Source organism: Delphinus delphis, chromosome 4, assembly GCF_949987515.2.
Source record: "Delphinus delphis chromosome 4, mDelDel1.2, whole genome shotgun sequence".
In the NCBI taxonomy this organism is placed as follows: domain Eukaryota; kingdom Metazoa; phylum Chordata; class Mammalia; order Artiodactyla; family Delphinidae; genus Delphinus; species Delphinus delphis.
The window spans coordinates 113,579,460-113,603,518 of record NC_082686.1 but is presented as its reverse complement, the minus strand read 5'-3'; the positions used below and the strand labels follow the sequence as shown (position 1 = coordinate 113,603,518).

At 37.2% G+C, this 24,059-nt stretch overlaps 1 protein-coding gene across 1 annotated transcript in view; it reads left to right on the top strand.

The window, feature by feature from the left end:
- STAG1 (STAG1 cohesin complex component) overlaps positions 1-24,059 on the top strand; it is a 425,011-nt gene that overhangs the window by 348,093 nt on the left and 52,859 nt on the right. The window contains exons 15-16 of the mRNA XM_060011307.1: positions 16-133; positions 9,309-9,412. Of these exons, the coding sequence (XP_059867290.1) occupies positions 16-133; positions 9,309-9,412 (222 nt within the window). The remainder of the gene's footprint in view (positions 1-15; positions 134-9,308; positions 9,413-24,059) is intronic.

Below are 24,059 nucleotides of genomic sequence, written 5' to 3'. Positions count from 1 at the left end.
ATTTGTTATTTTTAGTTACACGAACATGCTGCCTACTTGGTGGACAGTTTGTGGGAGAGCTCTCAAGAACTATTGAAAGACTGGGAATGTATGACAGAATTGTTATTAGAAGAACCTGTTCAAGGAGAGGAAGGTATAGTATTTCGATAAGTTGATTTACATATTGTTTTGGGTTTGCATTAATTATCATACCACCCTGTATAGATCACTTCTTACAAATGAGTATATGCAAGCGTACTGTGTGTCTTTTTTTGCAAAGAGAACAGTTTGTTTCCTATAACAAGCAAGGATGTCTCAATGGTGTATAACATCTTTCTGTATTAGGACTACTACCATTCATGCCACACAAGTTTTTAAAATCCTGTAAATGTTATGTAGCATTCAAAAAAGTTTTCTTTGTGCTGATTTGAGACACAAAGTACTGACACACTTAATGTAAAAAAAAAAAAAGGCACATGCAGAATCTTTTTGCTATGTATGTGTACTTAACCTTTCACATACAATGATTTAATTAGACCATAATCATCCCCTCTTTTGTTATATCTTTTTAAAAATTAAAATAAAGAAATGAAAAATAAAGTCACTTACCTAGCTATTCAAGAAATAGGGAGAAATAATTACTATATTGATAATTTCTGAAGTATGCATCTTACATTACACTTTGTGTAATAACATGAACAGCAAAATGGATACTTAATAAAGCATTTATATTCTAAAAGATTATATGAATATTAGCTCCTTAAAACTAGCAATGCTTTTTCCTCTGTATAGCTTGTTTTTCAATCTAGCCCACAACAGTAGTTTAAAGAACTACTATTTAATCCATACAGAGTCCTAAAATGTAGATGATACCTTGATGTAAGTGAGGCTTGTAATGAACTAAACATGGACTTTAGAATCAAAAGAAACAGATTCAGATTTCTAACTCTGTCCTTTGTGACTTATGTCCTCATTTTTTCTGCTCCTTAGCTTCCTTTTCTTTATAATATAAGGATTCTTTTTCTTATTTACCTTATATAGTTGTTGTGAGGATTAAATAAAATAGTATACTATTGATTCCCTATTCTGTTTCCCCTGCTTTTCTATGTAGTTCAACCCTCTGGGATATAAGAGCGGAATGAGCCATCACCTGCAGTAGATTACCTAAACAGTTTAATGACCATCCCCCAGTGTTCTTTCCAAGCAGTGATGCTAATTGGTATTATCTGCTCTGGCTTTGACCAAATTCAGTGAGAGAAACAATAGCTATGCATCGTACCCAAATACACTCCAGTAAACTGGCTGAAATTGCTGCTTTTAAATTCAAGATATTTGCCTCACAACCTCATTCTTTTTTTTTTTTCCCCTCATTCTTAATCTGTAACACAAATCCTTCCCCAAAATTTCCCAGACCTTCTTTCAAGGTAGAATTTATTATAGTATATTTGACCCCACCTCTGATTATTATCTACTATATTTGCATGTGTTTTTTTCCCTCCATATCTTTGGTAAGAAGACAGGTCTATTATTAAGTTGACAGGACCTTCTGCTCACTAGGTCAAACTCTCACCTGTACTCCGGATTCCTTTCACTTTTGAAGTGATCAGAGGAACATGAACATACATTCTACATTGTCTTTATTTTGCTCATACATGTTCCTGCTAAGTTCCCTGACCTCATAAATCTATTTCTAACTAATCTTAATATTTTATCTAGTAAAATCAATTTCCTTTCTAATCACTACAGCCCAGTCAACACTTGAGCAAAACGCTTGGCATAGTTTTTAATAGTACATTTCATCCATTTTCCTTCCTTGCTTGTGGCCATAGAATCAGCAAATTATCAGAGTAGGCTAGAGCTTCTTATTTATGATCCCAGGCCATTTTTCTTTTTGTCAAGTATGCTCTATAAGGTTATATCCAAGGAGAAGGGAAGCAGGGGACATAATAAATTACGGGAAGAAGAGCCAAGGTGCTATGATTTGGTATTGTTAACTTTTTACTCTCATTTAAATAAGATGTGTCAGTCAGAAAATAGTAATTACTCTGTCAGTCATCAAGGTGTTCTAGATGGATCTACCTTCCTTCTTTTTTTTTTTTTGCCGTATGCGAGCCTCTCACTGTTGTGGCCTTGCCCATTGCGGAGCACAGGCTCCGGACGCGCAGGCTCAGCAGCCATGGCTCACGGGCCCAGCCACTCCGTGGCATGTGGGATCTTCCCGGACCGGGGCACGAACCCGTGTCCCCTGCATTGGCAGGCGGACTCTCAACCACTGCGCCACCAGGGAAGCCCTGGATCTACCTTCTTAAAATAACTATGTATTATTAGGTTTTCTTTGTGATTTAAGTTTAGTTGACATTGGGTTTAACTTTCAGTCAAGAGATTGGTTAGGTTTGGTTTCGTTTGGTTTGGCTTGGTTTGGTTGGTTTGATTTTAGCTAGAAAAGTGAGTTGTAAAATGGGGAAAAAATTTTAAGTCAACCACAGTTTTAGGGTATGATTGAATCTGGGAAGGCAAGGCTGGAGAATTTATGTGTAACAAGTCCAGGACCGTTTTGAAATCATGATTCAACTTTTTTTCATACATTTGTCCATATGTTTGCTGTGCCACATATAAGCTCTGGTATGGAATGGTATCCAAATCAATATTCTGAGCTACTATTTTGCTATATTTTATGATAACAAAATGCCATTAGTGATTTACTTATTTCCTTAAGACTAATCAGAAATTTAGTTATACTTTACATAAGTGAAGTGTGATAGATATTCCAGTGGATGAAAGTCTAGTTAGCAGTTGCAAATATAGGACTAAAATTTGGGAAAACAGACACATTGTCAAAGACTACCAATAGCAATTTAAATTACAACTGCTATGTATCAGAACAAAACTATCACTCGAAAAGATACATGCACCCCTGTGTTCACAGCAGCACTATTTACAGTAGCCAAGACATGGAAACAACCTAAATGTCCATCAACAGATGAATGGATAAAAAAGATGTGGTACATATATACAGTGTACCACTCAGCCATAAAAAAGAATGACTTAATTCCATTCGCAGCTACATGGATGGACCTAAAGATTATTATACTAAGTGAAGTAAGTCAGAAAGAGAAAAACAAATACCATATGATATTATATGTGGAATCTAAAATATGACACACATGAACTTATCTACAAAACAGAAGTGGAGTCACAGACACAGAGAATAGACTTGTGGTTGCTGGTCGGGGGAGGGGGTTGGATTGGGAGTTTGGGACTAGCAGATGCAAACTATTATATATTAGAATGGATAAACAACAAGGTCCCATTGTGTAGCACAGGGAACTATATTCAATATCCTGTAATAAACCATGATGGAAAAGAAAAATAATAATAAATCACAGCTGCTGTAAGACTGCCTTGCAGTGTTTTTAAGGGACAGGGTTTTTTGGGGGTGTATGTGTATTCTGCAGCAAAATCAAACTGCTGGATAAATTTTTAGTGTAATGTGAAGGTCTGGGTAACAAATAATCAGGCAAAAACAGGGCCGTAACTGAGTCATTTAACTTCTCTGGGTCTTAGCTTCTTCATTTATAAAGAAGGCTCTTTGATTAGATAAACTTATGTGATCATTTCTTTTTTTTTTTAAACAGTTTTTGAAACATTTGATAGCTTGCAATGAAAGCTAATGATTTCTTTTTTGTTAAATATATTTATTTTTATTTATTTATCTTTGGCTGTGTTGGGTTTTCGTTTCTGCACATGGGCTTTCTCTAGTTGTGGCGAGCGGGGGCTACTCATCATTGCAGTGCACAGGCTTCTCATTGCGGTGGCTTCTCTTTGTTGCGAAGCACGGGCTCTAGGCACGTGGGCTTCGGTAGTTGTGGCACGCGGGCTCTAGAATGCAGGCTCAGTAGTTGTGGCACATGGGCTTAGTTGCTGTGCGGCGTGTGGGATCTTCCTGGACCAGGGTTCGAACCCGTGTCCCCTGCATTGGCAGGCAGATTCTTAACCACTGTGCCACCAGGGAAGCCCTGTGATCATTTCTAATGCTAGAATTCTGTGATCCAGTTGATGGGTGAAGTAATGTATATAAGTGGAATTCTTCAAGTAGGGAATCATTAATTCACTCATAATTTTAAAATATTTATTGACCACCTTCTATGTGCTGTTATACTAAGCACTGAGGGTGCAGTCTTAAACAAGGTCAGCTCACTGCCCATATGGAACTTACATTCAAGTGACGAAGGCAGACCAAAACTAAATGGTCAGAATAATTTCAAAAGTTAGTAAGTATCTGTGATGGATAATAACAGTAAGAAGGGGTCCATCTTTAGATTGAATTCCAAAAGGAAGATCTCTCTAAGGAGGCCACCTGTGAGCCAAGAATCTAAAGGATATGGGGGCTAGCCAGGGGAAGTGTCAAAAAAAGAGCTGCCTAGATAGAGGAAATAGCAATTGCAGAGTATCTGAAGCATGAATGATATTGTTATATTCCAGGAGCTGCAGTAGCTTGAGCACAGTGGGCCAGTGGCACTAGATGAGATAGAGGCAGAGGCCTGATGATGTAGAACATTTAAGTCCATAATCATAAGTGGATTTATTTAGTTCATTCTAAGTGTAATAGGGAGCCACTGAAGGATTTTAAACAGGGGAGGGATGTGATCAAATTCGTATTAAAAAAAATGCTTTTTGTCAACATGGTTTGGAGTGGTTTCTATGGGATATGATAAAAATGTAAAAGATAAAAATAGATTATAGAAAGAAAAAGCCCATGGTGAGTTTTAAAGATTGTGGATAGGAAGGGGACAAAGCAGGAAGAGCAAGAAAGAGTGAGAGCAAGCTATATAAAAAGGATAGTAAGAGTTCATTGTACACTATAGAAGGCCCAGTAAAGAGGGTGTTCAAGAGAGCTATGGTTAATAATATCACGTATTGCAGAGGAGAAAAAGGACTATGCAAAGACCATCAGCTTTAAGTGAAGATTTAGGTTGTTGGTGACTTTTTAGTGTTTCTTTTCAGTGATATTAAGGAGAAAATCCAGAGTTCAGGGTGATAAGACTGAAATCAATAATGAGAAAATGGGGATGATGTGTAAAGAGGTTTCTGCAGACTTAGAAAGTTGTGTAGGTATTTGGTAATTCATAGTGCGAACAGCCACCCTTTCCTTTCTATCATTGTGGCTGTTTGGCTCTTGTGTGTGGCTTAAAGCTTGCTTTGTTTTCAATTTTATTATTTGATTTTGCTGTTTTATCCCCAAAGAGATTTCAGTTAAATTTCAAATGTTTTGAGTTTACCATATCTGAATGGATGGTTTCAAATTATAAACTAATAAAATTGATGGCATTGGACACTGTATAAGGTTGAGTTTTTCTTCAACACTAATGTATGGATTTTAGTATATAATAGTGGAATGTTTCTATACTAGGTAAGTTTTTCTCTCCTCACTTTCCATAGAACTAGATTTTTTTTCATAAATAATAGAAAATGCATTTAGTTCATAGACAATCTTGTCATTCCTCTATCCCCAGCCAAATTGAAAAAAATATGAAATTCTAGAATCATAAAATAGAAACTTGATTGTTTTATTGGATCAGGGAGTATAAATGGAAAGCTGAAGCTGTTTCTTGTGGTTTTCCTAAGACAAGCTAAAGTTCATGTGCTTTTTCTATCACAATTAAAATGTGAAACAAAAAATGATTGAATTAAGATGTACATATATATTCCTGCTTAGGATGATTTTGGTACAGAATAAGGGATAAGATGTTATGCCTTTGTTTGCCTTTTCATTGCTGTTGTCGCAGTTTATTTTGAAATAATCAGTACAAACTTCTCAATTTCTAAAGCTTAATATTTTTTTCTTTTAATTTATGCCTAGTTCTATAATCCCCACATCTATTGGTCTTTTTTTTTAAATTGGTCTTTAACATAAATAAGTATACAGAGAAAACAGAGAGGAAGGAGAGAGGGAGACAGAAAGATAAAATTAAACTATTCAAATTAGTCTCAAAAATGTATCTTTAAAAATACATAGGAATGAATTCAACAAGAAAAGTACAGAATCAGTGTGAATAAAATCATAATGTTTCATTAAATAATGTCAAATAAGATATCATAAATGAAGAGCTATATCATGTTCCTGGCTGAAAAGATTATTAAAATGTCAGTTCTTCCCAGTGTAATGTATAATTTTCTTAAAAATACCAGTTCAAATTCCAGTAGGTTTGAGAGAGTTCTGGGAGGTGAGAGAAGGAACTAAGCAAAATGATTTTAAAGTTTATATAGACTGGGACTTCCCTGGTGGCACAGTGGTTAAGAATCCGCCTGCCAATGCAGGTGACACGGATTTGAGCCCCGGTCCAGGAAGATCCCACATGCTGTGGAGCAACTAAGTCCGTGCACCACAACTACTAAGCCTGCTCTCTAGAGCCCGTGAGCCACAACTACTGAGCCTGCGTGCCACAGCTACTGAAGCCTGTGTGCCCAGAGCCCATGCTCTGCAACGAGAAGCCCACACACCTCAACTAAGAGTAGCCCCCGCTTGCTGCAACTAGAGAAAGCCTGTGTGCAGCAACGAAGACCTAACGCAGCCAAAAAGAAAATAAATAAATTTATTTTTAAAAAAACGGGTATTAAATAGACTGAGTGAAGTAAGTCAGACAGAGAAAGACAAATATCATATGATATTGCTTATATGTGGAATCTAAAAAAAAGGGTACAAATGAACTTATCTACAAAACAGAAAAAGAGTCACAGACATAGAAAACAAACTTATGGTTACCAGTGGGGTGGGTGGGGGAGGGATAAATTGGAAGATTGGGATTGACATATACACTCTACTATATATAAAATAGATAACTAACAAGGACCTACTATATAGCACAGGGAACTCTACTCAGTACTCTGTAATGGCCTATATGGGAAAAGAATCTGAAAAAGAGTGCATATATGTATATGTATAACAGATTCACTTTGCTGTACACCTGAAACTAACACAACATTGCAAATCAACTATACTCTAATAAAATTAAAAAATAAAAGTTAATGTAGAATTTCAAGCTTATTTTAAAAAGGTGGTATAGCATAGTGCTTAAGAGCATAGACCTTGGAGTCAGACTACCTGGGTTCATATCTTGGCTCTACTACTGAGTGCTTTGAAAAGTTATTTAACCTCTCCGTGGCTCATTTTCCCAATCTTCAAAGTGTGAAGATATTAATTCCTAGCTCTTGGAATTGTTTTGAGGATAAAACAAATAAATACATATAAATCACTTATAACCGTGCCTTACACATAGAAAATATTTAATTGTTTGCTACTAGCTTTATAGAAATTTTTTAGGAAAAGGACTAGATAAGGGAAATTTGTTCAACTAAATATTCAAATTAGTTGAATTAAGTTACACATTAAGGTATATTATAACATTATAAAGCTGTTATAATCAAAACAGTGTGTCCTTGCAATAGAAAAATAGATTAGTGAAACTAAATAAAAAATCCAGAAATAGATCTAAGTATATATAAGCACCTAAAACATGTTTAAAGGTGACATTTCAAATAAACCAGGGAAAGCTGGTTTTATTTAATAATGGTAGAGGCATAATTGACTGCTCATCTGGTGGGAATAAACAGACCCATACTTGATACTATCAGCAGAAATAAATTTCAGACAGATTAAAGATGTAAAAGCAAGCAACAGATGGAGACAGAGAGAGAAGAAAATATATTTCTATAATCTCTAGGAGAAAGGAGATCTTTGAAAGCAATACAAGAAACCCAGAAGCCTTTTTTTTTAATCAGTATGAGATGATAGATGTTAACTAAGCTTACTGGGATAATCATGTCACGATATATATAAGTTAAATCATTATGCTGTACAACTTAAACCTATATTGTATTGTATGTCAGTTATCTCTCAAAAAAACTGGAAAGAAAAGAGAAATCTGAAAGCCGTAAAAAAATAAATACAGATATGACTTTGTAGAAGTTAAGAATTTCTGACAAAAGATACCATGAAGAGTCTAAAAACAAAAGAACAAACTGGGAGAAAATATTTGCATCATTTAAGACAAAGTTAGGGACTTCCCTGGTGATGCAGTGGTTAAGAATCCACCTGCCAGTGCAGGAGACATTAGTTCAATCCCTGGTCCGTTAAGATCCCACATGCCACGGAGCAACTAAGCCCATGCACCACAACTACTGAGCCTGCGCTCTAGAGCCCATGCACCACAACTACTGAGCGTGCGCTCTAGAGCCCATGAGCCACAGCTACTGAGCCTGCATGCCACAACTATTGAGGCCCGTGCGCCTAGAGCCCGTGCTCCGCAACAAGAGAAGCCACTGCAACGAGAAGCCTGTGCACTGCAACGAAGAGTAGCCCCCACTTGCCGCAACTAGAGAAAGCCCACGCACAGCAACAAAGACCCAACGCAGTCAAAAATAAATAAATAAATAAATGTAAAAAAAGAAGAATCCAAGAAAGGTGAATAACAATAGAAAAATTAGCAGAGAATAAACATTAAAAATCTCCAAAAAATTTTAAACTAATAAACAAGAAAATACACTCCACTACTTAGTAGTTAGGCAGGAGCAAAATAACATACCATTTTCAATCATTGGATTGGCAAACATTAAAGGGACTTGTAACATCAAGTGCTGGCAGGGATATGAGGAACCAAACATTCTCATCATTGCAGTTGGAGGTGTGGATTGCAGTAAGTAACCTTTTTGATTTGTCAGTACCAAGATTTTAACTTTTGAGTCATTGCTCCCTCTCTTGAAATTTATTCTATAGAAATAAAAGTATCAGTTACATAAATACATGTGTACTTATGATATTTATTACTGCATTGTTTGTAAATGTGACAAAAATTTGGGGGAAATTTGCATGTTAATAGGAGAAGGCTGAATAAATTGTGGAACACAAATTATGTAATAACTTGTAATTATTTAACATAATTATTTGTACATGTCATGTGACTTGAAAGATATTCAAAATCTATTAATTTTTTGAAAAGATATAGCATGTTCTTTTTTTGCTAAAAGTAAAAGAAAGATATATGAGCTTTGAAGTGATACAGAAGGAAAATTTTGGCATTGCCTAATTCAGAAGTATATTACAAGAGACCAAGTATTAGAAGAAACCAGAGTTTATTGTCTTTTTTACTTTGTATATCTCTTTCTTGTTTGACTTACGACAAGCACATATTATTCTTAAAACAAGGAAAGGACAAAGAATAGAACTTTAGTCTTTAAGTAATAGACTACAGTTTTTTATAATTGTGCTCAGTTTTGATACATGGCTATTGTAAAACTACCTACTCATACTAATGTGTTTTGTTTCACTTTAGCAATGTCTGACCGTCAGGAGAGTGCTCTTATAGAGCTAATGGTTTGTACGATTCGTCAAGCTGCTGAGGCACATCCTCCAGTGGGAAGGGGTACCGGCAAGAGAGTAAGTTATATTAGAAATCTACAAAAAAAAGAAAGCTTTTAATGTAATTAACTGTCTTAAATATTTGAATATTTTTTGTAAATGATATATGCTGTGGTAGTTCATCTTATATTCTGTCTACTCAGGTACCAAAATAGATTCTTTGCATCCATGCTTCTATAGCACCTGTGCCTGCTTCTAGTCTAGTATCTTACGAATTTTCACATTCATACTTGTTAAAGGTACAGAAAGGCTCTGAAGGCAAACTGCCTAGTTTTGGAGGCTCTTCCACTTAACATCTATGTAATCTTTGGACAGTTGACTATTTTCTTTGCTAATTTCCTTACCTGTAGTATGGGGCTAATAATGCAGGTGTTATTGCTATTTAAGATGAATTGAGATAATCGTGATGGAAAGACTGGCTCTGGTAGTGTGAAAAGGTAGGCAATTCCTCTCTGCCAAAAAAAAAAAAAGTGTAAAACTGGAAAAACTATCAAAACCCATATCAGGGCTCTGGAAATTAGCCAGAGATAAAACAACAAATTGAGAAGCATTTATGGGCATATCTTGGAGATATTGTAGGTTCCGTTCCAGACCATTATAATAAAGCAAATATTGCAATAAAGCTAGTCACATGAATTTTTTGGTTTCTTGATGCATAAAAAGTTGTGTTTACACTGTACAGTAGTCTATTAAGTGCTCAATGCCTTATGCCTAGAAAAACAATGTGCATACCTTAATTTAAAACTAGTTTATTGCTAAAAAAAAATGCTGTCATCCGAGCCTTCAGCGAGTTGCAATCTTTTTGCTGGTAGCAGTTTCTTAAAATAAGACAAAAATGAGGTTTGCCTCATTGATGGACTTTTCCTTTCACAAACAATTTCTATGTAGCATGCAATGCTGTTTGATAGCATTTGACCCACAGTAGAACTTCTTTCAAAATTGGAGTCAGACCTTTCAAACTCTGCCACTTCTTTATCAACTAAGTTCATGTAATATTCTAAATCCTTTGTTGTCATTTCAACAATCATCACGGCATTTTCACCATGAGTAGATTACATCTCTAGAAACCACTTTCTTTGCTCCTCCATAAGAAGCAACTCCTCATCTGTTAAAGTTTTTGTCATGAGATTTATCACATATTCAGTCTCTGCATTGAATTCTAATTCTCTTTCTATTTTCACCACATCTGCAGTTCCTTCCTCCGCTGAAATCTTGAACCCCTCAAAGTCATTCATGAGGATTGGAATCAACTTCTGCCAAATTCCTGTTAATGTCGATATTTTTACCTTTTCTCCTTGAATCATGAATATTCTTAGTGTCATCTAGGACGCTGAATCCTTTCCAGAAAGTTTTCAGTGGACTTTGCACAGATCCATCAGAGGAATCACTATCCATGGCAGCTGTAGCCTTACAAAATCTCTTTCTTTACTAATGAAACTTGAAAGTCAGAATTACTCCTTGATCAATGGGCTGCAAAATGGATATTGTGTTAGGAGGCATGAAAACATTATTCTCATAGTGCACCTCCATCAGAGCTCTTGGGTGACCAGATGCTTTGTCAGTGAGCAGTCATATTTTGAAGGGAATCTTTTCTTTGAGCAGTAGGTCTCAGCAGTGGGCTTAAAATATTCACTAAACCATGTTGTAAACAGATGTGCTGTCACCCAGACTTTGTTGTGCCACTGATAGAGAACAGGCAGAGTAGATTGAGCATATTTCTAAGGGCCCTAGGGCTTTCAGAATAGCGAATGAGCATTGGCTTCAACTTAAAGTCACCAAATGTATAGCTATGAAAATCCTACGTGACACCTTCTTTTAATATAATGCTGCTTTGTCTATACTGCAAATCTTTTGTTTAGTGTAGGCACCTTCATTAATTAACTTAGCTAGATCTTCTGGTTAACTTGCTGCAACTTCTACATCAGCAGTTGCTGCCTCACCTTGAACTCATGTTATAGAGATGGCTTCTTTTCTTAAATCTCATGAACTAGATTCAGCCTTTTCTTCTGCAGCTTCCTCACTTCTCTCAGCTTTCATAGAATTTAAGAGAGTGAGGGCCTTGCTGTGGATTAGGCTTTGGCTTAATGGAATGTTGTGGTTGGTTCGATCTTCTATCCAGATCACTAAAACTTCTTCCATATCAGCAATAAGGCTGTTTCACTTTCTTATCATTCATGTATTCACTGGAGTAGCACTTTTTATTTCTTTCATGAACTTTTCCTTTGCATTCACAAGTTGGCTAACTGTTTGACTCAAGAGGCCTAGCTTTTGGCCTTTCAACATGCCTTCCCCACTGAGCTTAATCATGTCTAGCTTTTGATTTAAAACAAGAGATGTGTGGCTCTTCTTTTCACCTGAACACTTAGAGGCTTATTAGGGGTTAGTAAGGTTGTTAGTTGGCCTGATTTCAATACTGTTGAGTCTCAGGAAGGGGGAAAAGATGGGGGAACAGCTAGTTGGTGGAGCAGTGGGACACAACATTTATCAAGTAAGTTCCCCATTTTATATGGGTGCAGTTTCTGGCACCCCAAAGCAATTAAATGGTAACATCAAAGATCATTGATCACAGATCACCGTAACAGGTATAATAATAATGATGAAAAAGTTTGAAATATTGCAAGAATTACCAAATGTGGCACAGAAACAGACACACAAACACAAAATGAGCAAATGCTGTTGGGAAAATGGTACCAATAGACTCGCTCAACACAGGGTTGTCACGAAGTTCCAATTTGTTTTCTTCAAAAAAGCAATATCTGCAAAACATAAGAATGAGGTGTGCTTGTATTCTTGGAAAACTGCTGAAGCTTCAGGTTAAAGCTGTAGGAGTGAGTCTACAGCCTTCCTGCCTAGGGTTACAGTATACACAGAACCCACAGGCTTCATTGGTGACATCTGTAATTTTACCAGAGTGGCACTGTATGTAAAAACCAGCAACTTTGCTGTCAAGGGAGCAGACTCAATATGGGACAAATGGGAAAAAATCCACAGCTTTGTCAACTAGAAATGGCAGAAACAAGGAAATCCTGTACCTGTGATATTCAGAGATTGTGTCTGCAAGTTGCTAAGAATAGTGAACCAGCCAAGAATCTAACAAAAAATGCTAGAAATGAGAAAGCCATAAAAGGATTAATAAACTCTTCATACATCCCTGGCTGACTGGGAAACCTGAGAGAGAGAACCCAATGGAAAATAAAAGTCAAGCAAACTTACACAGTGGCTGAAGTTTGAATATGCTCTCTATCCCACAACAGATCAGGTCTCAGAGGCGAGGAGCCTTATAAATTTGGATCATTTGAGCACCACCTCTACCCAAATCATTGGCTGACTAGTGATCTATTGAAACACAGAGGAGACTCCCAGGAAGACACGCTAAAAAATAAAAATTCCCAACAGAAGCCACACATCATGGGAGAGACAAATTACACAGTTTAAGTTTAATTTATTAAAATGACACTTAGAAAAATATTTTTTAAATACATAATTATTACAGAATATAATCAAAAAATGTCCACTTTTCCAGAAAAATTGGAACCATGCAAAAAAAAACACAGTAAAATGTGGCCATACTCAGGGGAAAAAAGTAGACAGTAGAAATGTTTTCTCAGTAGGTGCAATTGTTGGGTTTAGCACATACTTCCGAGCCCTTTTTTATAAATATGTTCAAAGAATTATAGGAAAATATGTTCAGAGAATTACAGGAAAAGATAACAACAAATAAGGAATCTCAGTAATTCCAATTTATCAAATGAAAATTCATGAGTTGAAAAGTACAGTAACAGAAATTTAAAATTTATTAGATAAGCTCAACAGATTTGAGATGACAGAAGAAACAGTGGACAAGAAAGATTAATAGAAATTATTCATTCTGGAAAAAGAACAGGAAAAAAGGTGAAGAGAAATGAACAGAGCCTAAGAAATGTGTGAAACAACATCAAGTCACCAAATTTGTGTAATGGAGTCCTACAAAAAGGAGTGAGAGAAGGAAAAGGAAGGAAAAACATTTTAAGAATTGCCAAACACTTCCCAAATTTGATGGCAAATGTTAATCCACAGGTCCAAGAAATTTAAGAAAATCCGAATAGTATAAACACAAAATATCTACCTCTAGACACAGGGTAGTCACACTGTTAAAAGCTAAAGACAAAAAATATTGAAAGCTGTAAGAAAAAAAATAACTCATGTGGAGGACAACAGCAATAGGATTAGCAGTTGACTTATCAGAAGTAGTTAAGCCCAGAAGACAGTAGAATGACAATCACCAAAAGAAAACAAAATTGCCAACCAGGAATTCTAAATCCAGTAAAATTATCTTTCACGTATGAAAGTGAAAATAAAAACATTCCCATATAAACAAAGATTGAGAGACATGTTAGAAGACCTGCCTTAGAAGAAATACTAAAAGAAGTCCTTCCAGCTATAAAGAATGGAAACTCTAATCCACAGGAGGAAATAGAGAGTACCAGAAATGGTAAATATGTGGGTGGATATAAAAGGCTGTGTAGGGCTTCCCTGGTGGCGCAGTGGTTGAGGATCCACCTGCCGATGCAGGGGACACAGGTTCGTGCCCCAGTCCGGGAAGATCCCACATGCCGCGGAGCGGCTGTGCCCGTGAGCCATGGCCGCTGAGCCTGCACGTCCGCAGCCTGTGCTCCACAATGAGAGAGACCACAACGAGAGGCCCGCATACTGCAAAAAAAAAAGGCTTTGTATAGTATTTTTTTTTAATTTTTAAAGAGACATGAGATTATTTAAAGCAACAATTATAGCACTGTAGTATTAAGATTATAATATATATAGATATGTGAGATAGCACAAATAAGGGTAAAGGAAATAGAACTCTCTTGGAGTAAAATTGCTGTATTTTGCTATAATTAATTCATTATTAATCTGAAGTTAGTTGTAATAAGTTGAAGAAGTATATTGTAATCCCTAGAGTAACTACTCATACCTAAAAAAGGGAAATGAAACCAACAGAGAAATTGTAATAGCACACTAAAAAATGTTTAACTGCAAAGAAGGCAGTAAAGGATGAAGAGAGGGGAGAAAAAAAGACATAAGATATAGAGATAACAAATAGCCCAATGGCTGACATAAATTTAACCATATTAAACATTACATTAAATACGAATATAGGGAAGACTCCAAAAAGTAGAGACAGAGAAAACAAAGGACTGGGTATGAAATGATAATAAGGAATTATTGTTTAATTTTGTTGGAGATGCAAAGCTTAATTATTCTTGCATCTTCATCTGTTAGAGACATAATTAAATATTAGGGGTGAAATGATATAAAAAGAACCTGCCTTAAAATGCTACAGAAGACCATTGTTTCGGGGTGCTCAAGGAGAGGGGATTCACAGCACCTCCTAAACTAGCTCCAGAGACAGCTGCAAGCCGCGGCTATCAGTGCGGACACCAGACACACATGAAACGCTAAGGTTGCTGCTGCAGCCACCAAGAAGCCTGTGTGCAAGCACAGGTCACTATCCACACCTCCCCTCCCAGGAGCCTGTGCAGCCCTCCACTGCCAGGGTCCTGTGATCCAGGGACAACTTCCCCAGGAGAGCACAGGCGCACCTCAGGCTGTTGCAACATCATGCTGGCCTCTGCTGCCGCAGGCTCACCCCACATTCCGTACCCCTCCCTCCAACTGGCCTAAGTGAACCAGAGCCCCCTATCAGCTACTACTTTAACCCCACCCTGTCTGGGCGAAGAACAGACGCCCTCAGGAGACCTACACGCAGAGTCAGGGCCAAATCCAAAGCTAAACCCCAGGAGCTGTGCAAACAAAGAAGAGAAAGGGAAATCTCTCCCAGCAGCCTCAGGAGCAGCGGATTAAATCTCCACAGTCAACTTGATGTACCCTGCATCTGTGGAATACCTGAATAGACAACGGATCAGCCCAAAATTCAGGCGGTGGACTTTGGGAGCAATGATACATATATTTTTTTCCTTTTTCTCTTTTTCTGTGTGGCTCACAGGGTCTTGGAGCTCCAGCCAGGTGTCAGGCCTGTGCCTTTAAGGTTGGAGAGCCGAGTACAGGACACTGGTCCACAAGAGACCTCCCAGCTCCACGTATCAAATGGTGAAAGCTCTCCCAGAGATGTACATCTCAACGCTAAGACCCAGCTCCACTCAATGACCAGCAAGCTACAATGCTGGATACCCTAGCAAAACAACTAGCAAGACAGGAACACAACCCCCACCCATTAGCAGAGAGGCTGCCTAAAATCATAATAAGGTCACAGACACCCCAAAACACACCACCGGACGCGATCCTGCCCACCACAAAGACAAGATCCAGCCTCATCCACCAGAACACAGGCACTAGTCCCCTCCACCAGGAAGCTGACACAACCCACTGAACCAACTTTAGACACTGGGGACAGACACCAAAACAACAGGAACTACGAACATGCAGCCTGCGAAAAGGAGACCCCAAACACAGTAAGTTAAGCAAGATGAGAAGACAGAGAAACACAGCAGATGAAGGAGCAAGGTAAAAACCTACAGACCAAACAAATGAAGAGGAAATAGGCAGTTTACCTGAAAAAGAATTCAGAGAAATGATAGTAAAGATGATCTAAAATCTTGGAAATAGAATGGAAAAATACAACAGATGTTTAACAAGGACCTAGAAGAACTAAAGGGCAAACAAACAGTGATGAACAACACAATAAATGAAATTAAAAATTCTCTAGAAAGGATCAATAGCAGAATAACTGAAGCAGAAGAACGGATACGTGACCTGGAAGATAAAACAGTGGAAATAACTACTGCAGAGCAGAATAAAGAAAAAAGAATGAAAAGAATTGAGGACAGTCTCAGAGACCTGTGGGGCAACATTAAATGTACCAACATTCAAACTACAGGGGTCCCAGAAGAAGAAGAGAAAAAGAAAGGGACAGAGAAAATATTTGAAGAGATTATAGTTGAACATTTCCCTAAGATGGGAAAGGAAATAGTTAATCAAGTCCAGGAAGCACAGAGTGTTCCATACAGGATAAATCCAAGGAGAAACATGCCAAGACACATATTAATCACACTCTCAAAAATTAAACACAGACAAAATATTAAAAGCAGCAAGGAAAAAGCAACAAATAACACACAAGGGAATCCCCATAAGGTTAACAGCTGATCTTTCAGCAGAAACTCTGCAAGGCAGAAGGGAGTGGCAGGACATATTTAAAGTGATGAAAGGGAAGAACCTACAACCAAAATTACTCTACCCAGCAAGGATCTTACTCAGATTCGACAGAGAAATTAACACCTTTTCAGACAAGCAAAAGCTAAGAGAATTCTGCACCACCAAACTAGCTTTACAACAAATGCTAAAGGCACTCCTCTAGGCAGGAAACACAAGAGAAGGAAAAGACCTACAATAACAAACCCAAAACAATTAAGAAAATGGTAATAGGAACATACATATCGATAATTACCTTAAATGTAAATGGATTAAATGCTCCAAACAAAAAACATAGCCTGGTTGAATGGATACAAACACAAGACCCGTATATATGCTGTCTACTAGAGACCCACTTCAGACCTAGGGACACATACAGACTGAAAGTGAGAGCATGGAAAAAGATATTCCATGCAAATGGAAAACAGAAGAGCTGGAGTAGCAATTCTCATATCAGACAAAATAGACTTAAAGACTATTACAAGAGACAGAGAAGGACACTACATAGTGATCAAGGGATCAGTCCACGAAGAAGATACAACAATTTGTAAATATTTATGCACCCCACATAGGAGCACCTCAATACATAAGGCAAATGCTAACAGTCATAAAAGGGGAAATCAACAGTAACACAAGCATAGCAGGGGACTTTAACACCCTACTTTCACCAATGGACAGATCATCCAAGATGAAACTAAGTAAGGAAACACAAGCTTTAAATGATACATTAAAGAAGATAGACTTAATATTTATAGGACATTCCATCCAAAAACAACAGAATACACTTTCTGCTCAAGTGCTCATGGAACATTCTCCAGGATAGATTATATCTTGGGTCACAAATCAAGCCTTGGTAAATTTAAGAAAATTGAAATCATATCAAGTATCTTTTCCAACCACAACGCTATGAGACTAGATATCAATTACAGGAAAAATTCTGTAAAAAATACAAATACATGGAGGCTACACAATACACTAAATAATGAAGAGATCACTGAAGAAATCAAAAAGGAAATCAAAAATACCTAGAAACAAATGACAATGAAAACACGACAACCCAAAACCTATGGGTTGCAGCAAAAGCAGTTCTAAGAGGGAAGTGTATAGCAATACGATCCTACCTCAGGAAACAGGGAACATCTCAAATAAACAACCTAACATTACCCCTAAAGCAATTAGAGGAAGAAGAACAAAAAAAACCCCAAAGTTAGCGGAAGGAAGGAAATCATAAAAATCAGATCAGAAATAAATGAAAAAGAAATGAAGGAAGCAATAGCAAAGATCAATAAAATGAAAAACTGGTTCTTTGAGAACATAAACAAAATTGATGAACCATTAGCCAGACTCATCAAGAAAAAAAGGGAGAAGGCTCAAATCAATAAAATTAGAAATGAAAAAGGAGAAGTAACAACTGACACTGCAGAAATACAAAGGTTCATGAGAGATTACTACAAGCAACTATATGCCAATAAATGGACAATCTGGAAGAAATGGACAAAGTCTTAGAAAAGTACAACCTTCTGAGACTGAACCAGGAAGAAATAGAAAATATAAACAGAAAAATCACAAGCACTGAAATTGAAACTCTGATTAAAAATATTCCAACAAACAAAAGCCCAGGATCAGATGGCTTCACAGGCAAATTCTGTCAAACATTTAGAGAAGAGCTAACACCTATCCTTCTCAAATTCTTCCAAAATATAGCAGAGGGAGCAACACTCCCAAACTCATTCTACGAAGCCACCATCACCCTGATACCAAAACCAGACGAAGATGTCACAAAGTAAGAAAACTACAGGCCAATATCACTGATGAACATAGATGCAAAAATCCTCAACAAAATACTAGCAAAGAGAATCCAACAGCACATTAAAAGGATCATACACCATGATCAAGTGGGGTTTTTCCCAGGAATGCAAGGATTCTTCAATATAGGCAAATCAATCAATGTGATACACTATATTAACAAAGTGAAGGATAAAAACCATATGATCATCTCAGTAGAGGCAGAAAAAGCTTTCAACAAAATTCAACACCCATTTAGGATAAAAAAAATCCCCAGAAAGTAAGCATAGAGGGAACTTTCCTCAACACAGTAAAGGCCATATATGACAAAACCACAGCCAACATCGTTCTCAATGGTGAAACACTGAAACCATTTCTAGTAAGATCAGGAAGAAGACAAGGTTGCCCCTCTCACCACTATTATTCAACATAGTTTTGGAAGTTTTAACCACAGCAATCAGAGAAGAAAAAGAAATAAAATAAATCCAAACTGGAAAAGAAGAAATAAAGCTGTCACTGTTTGCAGATGACATGATACTATACATAGAGAATCCTAAAGACGCTACCAGAAAACTACTAGAGCTAAGCAGTGAATTTGGTAAAGTAGCAGGATACAAAATTAATGCACAGAAATCCCTTGCATTCCTATACAGCAATGATGAAAAATCTGAAAGAGAAATTAAGGAAACACTCCCATTTACCATTGCAACAAAAAGAATAAAATACCTAGGAATAAGCATACCTAAGGAGACAAAAGACCTGTATGCAGAAAATTATAGGACACTGATGATAGAAATTTAAGATGATACAAACAGATGGAGAGGTATACCATGTTCTTGGATTGGAAGAATCAACATTGTGAAAATGGCTATACTACCCAAAGCAATCTACAGATTCAGTGCAATTCCTATCAAACTACCAATGGCATTTTTCACAGAACTAGAACCAAAAATTTCACAATTTGTATGGAAACACAGAAGACCCCGAATAGCCAAAGCAATCTTCAGAAAGAAAAACGGAGCTGGATGAATCAGGCTCCCTGACTTCAGACTATACTACAAAGTTACAGTAATCAAGGCAGTATGGTGCTGGAGCAAAAACAGAAATATCGATCAATGGAACAGCATAGAAAGCCCAGAGATAAACCCACGCACATATGGTCACCTTATTTTTGGTAAAGGAGGCAAGAATATACAATGGAGAAAAGACAGCCTCTTCAATAAGTGGTGCTGAGAAAACTGGACAGCTACATGTAAAAGAATGAAACTAGAACACTTCCTAACACCATACACAAAAATAAACTCAGAATGGATTAAAGACCTAAGTGTAACACCAGACACTATCAAACTCTTAGAGGAGAACATAGGCAGAACATTCTATGACATAAATCACAGCAAGATCCTTTTTGCCCTACCTCCTAGAGAAATGGAAATAAAAATAAAGCAATGGGACCTAAAGAAACTTAAAAGCTTTTGCACAGCAAAGGAAACCATAAACAGTACGAAAAGACAACCCTCAAAATGGGAGAAAATATTTGCAAACGAAGCAACTGACAAAGGATTAATCTTCAAAATATACAAGCAGCTCATGCAGCTCAATATCAAAAAAACAACCCAATCCAGAAATGGGCAGAAGACCTAAATAGACATTTCTCCAAAGAAGATATACAGATTGCCAACAAACCTATGAAAGGATGCTCAACATCACTAATCATTAGAGAAATGCAACTCAGAACCACAATGCGGTATCACCTCGCACCTATCAGAATGGCCATCATCAAAAAAATCTACAAGCAATAAATGCTGGAGAGGTTGTGCAGAAACGAGAACCCTCTTGCACTGTTGGTGAGAATGTAAATTGATAGAGCCACTATGGAGAACAATATGGAGTTTCCTTAAAAAACTAAAAATAGAACTACCATACGACCCCGCAGTCCCACTACGTGGCATATACCCTGAGAAAGCCATAATTCAAAAAAGGGTCATGTACCACAGTGTTCATTGCAGCTCTGTTTACAATACCCAGGACATGGAAGCAACCTAAGTGTCCATCGACAGATGAATGGTAAAGAAGATGTGGCACATATATACAATGGAGCATTACTCAGCCATAAAAAGAAACGAAGTTGAGTTATTTGTAGTGAGGTGGATGGACCTAGAGTCTGTCATACAGAGTGAAGTAAGTCAGAAAGAGAAAAACAAATACCGTATGCTGACACATATATATGGAATCTAAAAAAAAAAAAAATTATGAAGAACCTAGGGGCAGGATGGGAATAAAGATACAGACATAGCCAGTGGACTTGAGGACTCGGGGAGGGGGAAGGGTAAGCTGGGAGGAAGTGAGAGGGTGGCATTGACATATATACACTACCAAGTATAAAATAGCTAGTGGGAAGCAGCCGCATAGCACAGGGAGATCAGCTCGGTGCTTTGTGACCACCTAGAGGAGTGAGATAGGGAGGGTGAGAGGGAGGAGATACGGGGATATAGGTATATGTATAGCTGACTCACTTTGTTATAAAGCAGAAACTAACACACCATTGTAAAGCAATTATACTCCAATAAAGACATTTAAAATTTTAAAATGCTATGGAAGAAAAAAACCTTTAGGAAAATTGATGAAACAATAATGACAAAATGAGTGTTTTTGAAATTTTCCAAAATAAAAGTTTTAAGAATATGTTATGTCCCAATTTTGAATGACAGCCCCTTCAGGCTAATTTCTTATTATTTTGACATGTCATCATCTTTTGAATGCTTTCTTTCAGAGCAAAATGTCCCAGTCTCACTTTCTACCTTTATTGCTTATGTTAGTTATCTATTCCTGCGTAAAAGAAATTACAGTAGTGGTCCCTTACCCATGGTTTCTCTTCGCACAGTTTCAGTTACCAGTCAGCTATGATCCAAAAATATTAAATGGAAAATTCCGAAAGTAATCTGTTGATAAGTTTGAAGTTGCTTGTTGTTATGAGAAGCATGATGAAATCTCATGCCATCCAGCTTTGTCCCTCTCCATCCTGCCTGGGACGTTGAATCATACCATTGTCCAGTGTATCCCACCAGTTAGTCACTTAGTGGTTGTTGTAGGTCATCAGATTGACTGTCACAGTATTGCAGTGTTTGTGTTCAAGTAACCCTTATTTTACTTAATATCGCCTGAATGCCCAAGAGTAGTGATGCTGGCAATTCGGATATATCAAAGAGAAGCCGTAAGTGCCTCCTTTAAGTGAATAGGTGAAAGTTCTAGACTTAACAAGGAAAGAAAAAAATCATATGCTGAGTTTGCTAAGATCTTCGTTAAGAATAGATTTCTATCTGAAGTTGTGAGGAAGGAAAAAGAAATTCCTATTAGTTTTGCTGTCACACCTCAAACTGCAAAAGTGATAGCCACAGTGCTTGATGAGTTCTTAGTTAAGATGGAAAAGGTGTTAAATTTATACAGGATATTTTGAGAGAGAGAGAGAGACCACATTCACATAACTTTTATTACAGTATATTGTTACAATTGTCCTATTTTATTAGTTGTTTTTGTTAATCTCTTACTATGCCTAATTTATCAATTAACTTTATCATAGGCATGGTTTTTTTTTTACATCTTTATTGGAGTATAATTGCTTTACAATGGTGTGTTAGTTTCTGCTTTATAACAAAGTGAATCAGTTATACGTATACATATGTTCCCATATCTCTTCCCTCTTGCATCTCCCTCCCTCCCACCCTCCCTATCCCACCCCTCTAGGTGGTCACAAAGCACCGAGCTGATCTCCCTGTGCTATGCGGCTGCTTCCCACTAGCTCTCTACCTTACGTTTGGTAGTGTATATATGTCCATGCCACTCTCTCGCTTTGTCACAGCTTACCCTTCCCCCTCCCCGTATCCTCAAGTTCATTCTCTAGTAGGTCTGTGTCTTTATTCCTGTCTTATCCCTAGGTTCTTCATGATATTTTTTTTCCTTAAATTCCATATATATGTGTTAGCATACGGTATTTGTCTTTCTCTTTCTGACTTACTTCACTCTGTATGACAGACTCTAGGTCCATCCACCTCATTTCAAATAGCTCAATTTTGTTTCTTTTTATGGCTGAGTAATATTCCATTGTATATATGTGCCACATCTTCTTTATCCATTCATCCGATGATGGGCACTTAGGTTGTTTCCATCTCCGGGCTATTGTAAATAGTGCTGCAATGAACATTGTGGTACATGACTCTTTTTGAATTATGGTTTTCTCAGGGTATATGCCCAGTAGTGGGATTGCTGGGTCATATGGTAGTTCTATTTGTAGTTTTTTAAGGAACCTCCATACTGTTCTCCATAGTGGCTGTACCAATTCACAGTATATATAGGGTTCGGAATGATCTGCAGTTTCAGACATCTGCTGGGAGTCTTGGAATGTATCCCACATGGATAGAGGGGGACTACCATACTTCAAAACTTAGAGGCTTAAAATATTCATGGTCTCATATAGTTTCTGTGGGTCAGAAATTTGTGAGTGGCTTAGCTGTCAATTTGGTTTAGATTCTCTCATAGGGTTGCACTTAAGATGTTAGGCAGAGCTTTAACCTCTGAAGTCTTGATAGTAAATTTGCTTCTTCCATAACAGTTCTTTCACATGGTTGGCAAGTTAGTGTTGATTGTTGGTAGGAGGCCTTAGATCCTTACCATGTTGACCTCTCAGTAGGACTGTTTCAAGTCTGCCAGCCTCCCCCAGAAGGAATGGTCCAAAAGAGAGTAAGGTGGACACTTGTGTGTGTTTTATGACCTCAAGAGTCATACAATATAATTCCCACAATATTCCTTAGATTACACGTCAGCCTTATTCATTTTCAGAAGAGATTATATTAAGGGCATGAATACCAGGAGACAATGGTCAATTTGGAGTCACCTTGTAGGCTGATACTACATTACCCTAGCACAGGAATCTCCCACGAGCCCTTGTTCCTTTTGATATAGAGTAATGTGTAAAGATCAAAATCTTGTTACTAGGGTTACTCATTGTCAATTGGTTATCATTTCTGCTAGGCACCATTCGTACACAGAGCTAAGAAATATATATATTTCTATATATATACACATATGTTTAAATCACGCATTCATATTGATATTTCTGACTTAAATTTAGCATAAGAGGGTTTTCACCTCTTTACTTTTATGTTTTCTATTTTTTTTTGGAAATATGTAAAAAATTTACATAGTTAAAAAGTCAAAACCATGTTAAAAAATATATATATATTTAGAGATGTCTTTCTTATATGCCTCCCTCTACACCCCTTTGCTACCTACCAGTAACCATTTTTATTTGTTTTTGGTCTATCCTTCCAGTGTTTCATTCTGCAAATATAGATGAATGCATGCACACGTACAAATATGTGTATTCTTATTCTCCATTCTCCTCCGTTTCAATCTCCTGTCTCCTACAAAGAATAGCATACTTTATATGGTGTTCTGTGCCTTACGTTTTAATTTAACAGTATATCCTGGGTATTACTCCATAACTTTATTTGGAGAGCTTCATTTTCTTATGGCTATATATGATCTATTATGTGGATATAATATTGAGAGTCTTTTGGGTCAGTCTTTTGCTGGAAATAATGTGCAGCAAATAATAGTGTGTCATTTCGTACTTGTACCAGGTGTGTTGGTGGGGTAGATTGCTAAAGTGGGACTGCTTGGGGCAAAGGAAAAATATGTA